Source organism: Haliotis rubra, unplaced genomic scaffold (assembly GCF_003918875.1).
Source record: "Haliotis rubra isolate DU_JTF1 unplaced genomic scaffold, ASM391887v1 Scf755, whole genome shotgun sequence".
Classification (NCBI taxonomy): Eukaryota; Metazoa; Mollusca; class Gastropoda; order Lepetellida; family Haliotidae; genus Haliotis; species Haliotis rubra.
In genome coordinates this window covers 193,923-203,261 of record NW_025767474.1, presented here as the reverse complement: position 1 = coordinate 203,261, position 9,339 = coordinate 193,923, and the positions used below count along the sequence as shown (strand labels likewise).

At 48.7% G+C, this 9,339-nt stretch overlaps 1 protein-coding gene across 1 annotated transcript in view; it reads right to left on the bottom strand.

The window, feature by feature from the left end:
• Window positions 1–1,195: 1,195 nt before the first annotated feature.
• The window catches only part of LOC124260217 (hemicentin-1-like), a 121,238-nt gene continuing 113,094 nt past the window's right edge, over window positions 1,196–9,339 (bottom strand). Inside the window, exons 11-14 of the mRNA XM_046694476.1 lie at window positions 2,025–2,068; window positions 1,782–1,880; window positions 1,433–1,522; window positions 1,196–1,218 (exon numbers count right to left, since the gene is read on the bottom strand). Of these exons, the coding sequence (XP_046550432.1) occupies window positions 1,196–1,218; window positions 1,433–1,522; window positions 1,782–1,880; window positions 2,025–2,068 (256 nt within the window). The remainder of the gene's footprint in view (window positions 1,219–1,432; window positions 1,523–1,781; window positions 1,881–2,024; window positions 2,069–9,339) is intronic.

The window sequence follows — 9,339 nt, the reverse complement described above, 5'->3', positions numbered from 1 at the left end:
GGCAGAAGATGTGGCTGTAAGACGTCATCAATGTACCGTTATGCCGTCAAATTGCCACGAACGATGACCAAGTCTGACCGTTGGTTGTAAGACATGGCTCCCCATACCATGATGCTTCCTCCTCCAAATCTGTCGACCTGTCGAACGCAGTTCGGTGCAAAACGTTCATTTGCTCGTCTATAGACACGTTGTCTACCGTCATGTCGTTGAAGAAGAAAACGAGACTCGTCACTAAACCAGACTCTTCTCCAGTTTCTTAGGGTCCATCTCCTTACGTTAGTACACCACCTGAGACGTTGGCGTCGATGTTGGCGTTTCAAGACGGGCCCAACAACTGGTCTTCTTGCACGTAAATTTGCCTCATGTAAACGGTTCCTGATGGTTTGGGCCGATGCTCTCCTCAAACCTGGCACCTGTGTTGCAGTGATGGTGGGTGTGGCATGCCGATTACGTAGGTGGCTGAGTCGAATAAAGCGATCCTGAGCCGGGTGTGGTGATCCTAGGTCTACCGCTCCTGGGACGATCTTCAATTGCATGGAACTGTGTGTAACGATTCCAAAGTCGTGAGATTGTTGTTTTGTGTACGTTTAGATGACGGGCAACTGTTCCAAAGCTTTCCCCGGCCTCAATGCGACCAATGGCAATATTTCGATTTGTTGTACTCAAACGGGGCATTTTCGGACTTGATTTGCAGAGCAAATTATGAGAGAAAAATTACAAACTACGCGTGCTTTTAAAACCCTCTACATGAACTGTGTTTTCAACGATTTGCACGTGCAACAGGCTTTTAGCATTTTGTACATGACAATTTCGCACTTTCTCAAATAACACGGATACAAAGGTCATCATGTGTGACAATGGTTCCGTTTGGGAGCTTATACTGATCAGATGGGAACGTATTAACAGTGTTTTGAAGAAAATTCTAATTTACATTCACCATCTTTATTCTAGAAATAATGTCAGATATTTAGATAGGGGTTGCGTTTCTTTTTTGAGAGAGTGTATAAAACATTTAGTTGTTCATTGGAGCTTTAACTGCTGTCTGTAGGCAGGGTTCCTGAAAAGGTTAGGTTTCAGCAAACCAGCACGTTCCTCTTGGTGAAGGTTGCAGAGGTTGAGACACAACTGAGTTGGTGTGTAACCTTCAAAGTCACCCATTATGATGTCAGAGGTAATGATGCTTCAGTCGTTGGTTTCAGGTGTTCACATAGGGCGAATCTGAAACAGAAACATTACAATATTCATACATAGCACTTGTCCCCAGTATGGTAATACCCAATGCATAAATAATTATGTAGTAGAATGTTTACATGAATTATGAGTTACGAGCGACAGATAGGAGGGGACCTATTCTTTCCTGGACTCCTGCTTGGATATTATCATGCTATGCATTGTTTTGTAGTGCTCTCGTTAACTTCCACATCAGTCATACCTTTGCCTTTGATATCAGCATTCACATACATGGCAGGCTTGTCGAGTTCATAAGCATGTCTTGAGATCTGGTTGATAGTGTTGACAGTGTCTGAAAATAATTATAACTTGCATATAATAACCACAAAATCCATCAGAATGATTTCGAGGGTTTGATAAGATAGGAATGATACTTGCATAGATAATCTATCAGTGCAAATTTAATGATTTCGAGAGCATTATTACGAAGGAATGACACTTTAAGTATGCATTATTTGATTGGCACTTTAGTAGTTGATGGTATTGTCAAAATAAAACCTGCCCACCTCTAGCTTAGGGATCTAGGGATATATACACGTTCGGCTGGATACCTTTAGAAGAATGGAATCCTGTATTTTCATAATTCTTCAGTTCTGTGTAAGTCTGTTTGTCATCCGCGCTATCTTGCAGGCCAGAGTACTGGTTAACATCTGTATTGAAGAAAAACAGACAAGTGCAGACATGAATTAGGCATTATTTAACAACACTGATGCAAGTCATTGGACCCTTTTCATTTTATCATACATGCTTGTACTTTTATATACATCTTACATGTACTTTGAATATTGACATACCTTGGAAATTCACGTGTTCTCCTCTATTTTCGGGGATCCGTGACCTGCAGTAGAAACGACAACACTGTTACAGGGACATGGAATTCACACATACTTACATACACATACATAACCATGTTTGGACTCAGGTGATTGGGGATGTGTCTGAAGAGGAAGAGATCGTATTGATTGGGAAGGCTAATTATAGATGTTAACGTTAATGAGTAAAACTGTATTCGGGTTAACGCAAAAGCTTGCGCGTTTCACGCAAATATATCCACATTTCACGCACGATATTTTCTACCTGCTTGTTCTGCAAAGCATTTTGTGTTCTGGGTAGTTATATTCTAAATTCTCATGATACTGAAATATGACATCGTCTGTTGGTGAACATGGTGAAGTTACCGAAATCCCAAGGTTTATAAACAGCGTCCTCGCCAGATAGTGTGCCGAATCGTTCACACACACGCGCATGCACGCACACACAAACACACACACACACACACCACGATTTTATCTCGTAGTGTGTAACGTCTCCCTGGCGTTTTTTCAAGATGGCGGCACATCCGGTCCTGATAAGCGCCGCCATCTTGGATCAAGATGGCGACCCACGGGACCGGATGTGCCGCCATCTTGGATCAGTCACTTCCGGTCAGGGAGATCACTCGTGTTCCGGTTCCGGTGCTTCCGGTTCCGGTGGGTGCGCACGCATCGCGATGACGTCACGACCGGTTCCGGTGGGTGCGCGCACATGACGATGACGTCACCTCCGGGCCAAGATGGCGGACGCGTTTCAAGATGGCGCCCCATCCGGTGGATCGGGTGAGATCTCGCGGGATCTCGTGGATTCTCGCGGGATCTCGCGAGCGTAGACGCCTTTCAAGATGGCGGAACGGACGAGCGGCGGACGGGACGGGACGGAGAGGGAAGGGAAGGGAAGGAGAGGAAAAGGAGAGGGAAGGGAGGGAGAGAGGGGGTGAGGCGGACACGATGGCGTGGCTAGACAAGTGTTAGTGTGTGTGTGTGTGTGTGTGTGTGTGTGGTTAAAACAACATTGGATGTAGCATTCTTTCGAGCCAGGTGGGTGGCCCTGAAAAGGGCCGTTGGTATGAGTGGGTGAGAGATCACCGTGGTATCTATGGTGGTGATGGTGGTGCACTGGAGGCACTGCTACTGAAATCGTCCATGGGTTCGACAAACTCCAAGATGCGTTGAAGTAGAGAGTACATGGTGTCTATGCGATCTTGAACGAGGAGGACCTTGTCATGGAGTAGAGCCAGTAAATGATGGCTTTCACGTTTACTCACTTTCTTTGGCGGTTCACTTGGCTGGTGGGCGGATGCCGGACGTTTCTGGCCGTTGTTAGAGCAGTTGATACTCTTATGGTCCTCTTCACCACAGTGACGACAGGGATGTGGACAGGCGTAACTGAGATGACCTTCGTTTCTTCCACAGTTGTAGCAGGTGTTGTTATCGTGCTTGTTGTTGTCCTTGGTCTTCTTGGGACATACGTAATAGCGATGACCTTGAGCACCACACTCGGCACAGGTCACCTTGGGACAGTGTAGATAACTGTGGTCATCTGTTTCGCACAGGCGGCAACGGAAGGAGGCGGAGGCGGAGGCGGGAGACGTCTGCATGCTTCCAGTTTCAGTGAGCAACTGATGAGGAGTGCTGGAAAACCTTGAATTTATATAGCTGGGGTTGATGACGTCACTTTGACGCCTCTGGTTCGCACCGGTTGCATCCGGTTCGCACCACTCTCCTCCTGACTCAACAGGCTAGTGTGACGTCATGGGGTATGACATCATTCCTATAAATAACACATGAGCTCATGGTGCGCACTGGCACGACCTATTGTGACGTCATAGGGTGACGTGATGTATATAAACCAGGCTCAGCGTGGCTCTGACCAGTTCTCACCATGTCGTCACCACGAATGAACGAAGATGAACTTGAAGAGGAGCCTGTGCCCTACGAGTTGGAGCGGACGACTCAAAACAACCAAGAAATTCGACTGGTACCCAGCGCCACCACCTGAAGTTCAACCCTGTTTGGCTGCAGCGTCAACAGCCTGAAGACCTTCCCGTCGTTCTCAGAGAACAGTTTGATGCCGTGTTAGCAGATTTGAGAGACGATGTGGGTGGCCAGGATGGTGATCGCTGGATTGGCCCTGGAACACCCCGCCTGGATACAGACATTCGAATCACGTTTCGGCGGATGGGTGACCTCCAGGGGAACACATCATGGGCGAAGTGGAAAAGTACAACAAAGCAAACCACGACTTACATATCGATGACACCATGGACATTTTCTTACTGCATGTAGAGGATCCTGATCGTATCGGTGAGGGACACGGCAGGGCAACACACCTCGCTGGCTTAAACGCTTCCTGGAAAAGAAACAATGCATCGCTCAAATCAAGAATGAGGATCAGCTCTGCTTTGCCTCGTGTTCTGGTCGTGGCCAGTCACCACGAACACCAACCCGATCCTGTGACCAAAGAATGGACCAAGGAATGGAAATACCTGTGTGACCATCGTAAACCAGCGCAACTGAAGGCTGCCAAGGGCTTGTTTCGCCAACTCAAGATCCCCGAAGGTCCTTGTACAGGGCGTCCCACGTGGGAGTTGTTCAGTCAACGTTTGGCCCCTTACTATCAGCTCAAAGTCTACTCCCAAGAGGTGATGAATCGCCTCCTGTACAAGAGTGAAGTGCCTCAACCCACCAAGATCCTTCACCTCTATCATCACCATCACCATTACGATGTCATTACCTCCATGCCTGCCTTCACAGGTTATCCCTACTATTGTGAAACGTGTGACCAAGGCTACGCCCACGCTGAAGATCATCGTTGCACCCGAGAATTTCGATGTTACTGGTGCCAATGTCTTGGATACTGTGGCGACGTGGTCAGGGGAGGACTCTCCTGTCTCCAATGTGGCGGATGGTTCCAAACCCTACCTGCTTTGAACGCCATCGGATGGCCTCCGCCAAGCATCCCAGCACCTGCTCCACCATCCACACCTGTCATCGTTGCTATGCCAAAGTCAACGTGAGGAAAATTCAGGGCATGGCCAACCACCAGTGTGGCACGAATTGGGACTGTAAGATCTGCAAAGAACCCTTGAAACCCAACCACCAGTGTTACATGTCCGTCATCGAACCACCGAAACTAAATGAAGACGGTGAAAAAATGGATGAAGACAAAGAACGGCAACAGCGTCAGTTCATCTTCTACGACTTTGAATGTACCCAAGATCAAGGGACTCATGTTCCCAACTTGTGTGTGGTGCATCTAGGATGTGGAAAATGTATTTCCGAGGCTTCGGATCAGTTGTGTGACAAGTGCCCCTGGCGTAAGGAAGGAGAAGGGCCTAGCCGCATCAAAGTGTTTCGGGGATCGACGACCTTGAAGGACATGGGCGACTGGCTGATGTCCCTGGCGGAAAAGAAAGAGAAGCAGAAGAAGAAACGTAAGGCATCCCAGCAGCAGTCGTCAGGCCGTGCCTCCAAACAACCCAAACTGGTATCACCAGAACCCGATGATGATGATGATGTAGAACAGCAAGACAACGACGACAAAGAACAAGGCTTATTTAAGACGACATTTCTCCTACCCTCGATGATGACGACGCCTTGGTCATTGCTCACAACTACCGTGGGTATGATGGACACTTGCTCCAACAGTACTTCCATCAACATCTCGTGAAAGCACCCCAGGTCACACTTCGAGGGAATCACATCTTGCAAATGACCGTGGGACGTCTGGTTTTCAAGGATTCCCTCAACTTCCTCACGATGGCTCTGAAGCAGTTTCCAAAAACGTTTGCCTTGACGGAACTCAAGAAAGGCTACTTCCCTCACTTCTTCAACACCGAAGCTCACCAAGGCTATGTGGGTCCTTATCCTCCCGTGTCTACTTACGATCCTGACAGCATGTTTTCTGCCGAACGCAAAGCTTTCTTGGCCTGGTACGATGCACGAGTGGCTGAAGGGACTGTCTTTGATCTGGATGAAGAATTGTTGACTTACTGTCAGAGTGATGTGGACATTTTGCGTCGAGGTTGTGCTGCATTCCGCAACATATTCATCCAACAGAACAACGTGGACCCTTTCTATGAAGCAGTGACGCTACCCATGGCTTGCATGCTCACCTTCCGAAAACAGTTTTTGGAACCCCGCACCATCGCCATCCTACCTACTCAAGGTTATCGTCCCCAGCGTCGCTACTCGCTTCAGTGTCTCCACTGGCTCAACTGGGTCATGCATCAACACCCTGGGGTTCACATCCAACATGCTCGGAATGGTGGAGAAGTAGGCTTTGACTGTGCTGACGGAAGTCGTTACATGGCAGATGGCTACGACGCCAAGACACGCACCGTGGTACGAATACTTGGGCTGTTTCTGGCATGGTTGTACTCGCTGTTACAAGACGGACCGATGTGAACGCCATACTAGCTTGGGTACCACCCCTTGGGAACGATACCATCATACCATGTACCGACTGGGTGTGTTACGCCAACATCCCGACATTGGCCAAGTGGTGACCCTCTGGGAATGTGATTTTCTGAAACAACAGAAAGACAACGGTGATCTGAGAGCCTTCCTGACTACCCTGCAAGGACCCCATGCCTACATGCCTGACCCGTTGAATCCTAGAGATGCTTTTGGAGGTCGTACCAACGCCACCAAACTGTACTACGGCCAAAGAAGATGAAGAAATCAAATATGTGGACGTTTGCTCGCTGTACCCTTACATCTGCAAGTATGGGACTTTTCCCGTGGGACACCCCGAGATCAAAGATCATCCTCCCGTGTCTGACTTGTTTGAGCTCCACGGCCTGATCCAGTGTCGAGTCTTGCCACCCACCGACCTCTATCATCCTGTTCTTCCTTACAAGTGTCAAGGCAAACTGCTCTTTCCACTGTGCCGTACGTGTGCTGAAGAGCAGTTGATGCTCCCTGCCCCCACGGGATGAAGACCGGCATGGATCGGTACCTACGCCAGCAAAGAGCTTCAGTTTGCTGTTGAAAAGTGCGGCTATCAAGTGCTTCACATCTTTGAGGCTTGGCACTTTGACACGCTTGCCACCTACGACCCTGACACCCAAGAGGGAGGACTGTTTGCCAAGTATGTCAACAATTTCTTCAAGATCAAGCAAGAGGCCAGTGGCTACCCCGGGTTGTCCAGACCCAAGCCCTACATCCACGAGATACAGCAGAAAGAGGGAGTCACCTTGGATCCTGCTCGCGATTCACAAAACCCAGGACTACGTGCCTTAGCCAAGGCCTGCCTGAACAATCACTGGGGCAAGTTTGGTCAACGCTGGGTTTGGCAAGACGGAATATATCAGTTCCCCTGAGAGGTACTTTGCCCTCCTCCGGGATGAGCTCGTGGTGGTGAAAGACATTAACATCATCAATGAAGACCTCATCTGTGTCACTCACGAACCTCAGGCAGACTTTCACGACTCTCATCCAGCCCACAATGTGGCCATTGCAGCCTGGGTGACAGCACAAGCCCGCCTCAAGTTGTATTCTTATTTGCAACCGTTGATCGACGTGTCCTCTATTTTGATACGGACAGTATCATTTACATTCACCGTCCCACGAAGTTACAACCCGCCACTGGGAGATACCTTGGGGAGCTGACTGATGAACTGGGAGGGGCAACAGCATTCAAACCTTTGTCTCGGCAGGACCCAAGAATTATGGCTACAAGCTGCGCCATCCTCAATCTGACGGCAGTGTGGGCATCAGCAAGGTCCGAGGATTTACTTTAAATCACAGGGCGAGCCAACATGTCCACTTTGACAGCATGAAGAACCTCGCCTGTCAGAGGGATCAAGCCAACATCACGGTCCCGCACTCCACACCGTATCATTCGCGGAGGACTTTGTCAGGGCAACGTGTTGTTGTCCAAGGACACCACCAAAACTTATCGCTTGGTCTACACCAAACGCCGAGTGCAGTACGACCCCAAGGCGTCCCCAGGGAAACTCTCCCCTATGGTTATAAAGAGTGAACCCATCCCTCCCATGGACTTTGATGCAGACATGCTCTGATGTATTGATGTTTAACCCATAAAATGTGATTGCCTTGTTCATTTGTTGTTCTATCATTCAATAAATTGTGATTGTATTGTACTCTTGTGTTAAGTCGTCTCTCTCTCTCTCAGGGCCAGACCTGGTGGAGTCCATGGTCACCCTCAATCCTGTTGTACCCTGTTCTTAGACTCAGACCTGGTGGAGACCACGGTCACGTTGACGTCACACACCCTATGACGTCATCACGACCCTGCGTGTCTATATAAAGAGACGTTTCTGTCAGAGTCATTACAGATTCTGTTGTCTAAGAAAAGAGAAGGATGGAATCTCCGCTCACTGCGATAGGCTTAGGGAGAATCGCTTGTGGTCTCGCGTCGCTATCAAGCAGGTCGGCCGTGGTGGACAAACTGATGACGCTTAAAGTCCTGACCATCCTCATGAAGGCAGAGATTATCGAAAACCTCGGACCTCCTTTGACCGTGGTCAGAGAATTGTTAGACATGCTTCCCCGACGTGGACCCCAAGCTTACTCCCTCTTCTGCAAAGCTTTGGAGGAATGTGGAGAAACAGAAGCCATGACCTTGCTGGGTCTCAAGACTCCCACGGACAAGGCACAGTCACAAGTGACACTCCCCTGGTTATTCTTCTATGGAATCCAGTCACCGTTCAGCAACTTTCATCCAGCTGTGTTTACCTTGGATGGTGTTACATTTAATTGTGTTGAACAGTGTTACATGTACTCTAAAGCCATGTACTTTGAGATTACGACAGTGCGACGCCAGATTCTGCACGAGGCTGTTCCAGCAAAGCAAAACGTCTGGGGCGATGTGTGAAAGGTTTCACTCAAACAGTGTGGGACACGGTCAGTCTGGAAGTGATGACCAAGGCGATCACGGCTAAATTTTCCCAGAACAAGGACTTGAAACAGAGATTGATTCAATCCTACCCAAAGTCGTTAGCTGAAGCTAGTCCCTACGATCAACGATGGGGAATAGGAATGGGTGTATCTCATCCGAATATTGACAAACCCTGGACATGGTCGGGGAAAAACAAGTTGGGAAAAGCACTCATGCATCTTCGTGACACGCTGTTGTTGTTGTGAGTGACGTCATCCATGCACGAGCCACGTGACGTCATCCATGCACGCGCCACGTGACGTCATCCTGTGTATCTCTATAAAAGACTCTGACCCCATCGTGATTCGTCATCATGCTGTTCACGCTGCTCTTTGTGCTTGCCACCTATCTAGAAGAGAGACACTTTATAGAACAGTTCAGAAAAGCCGT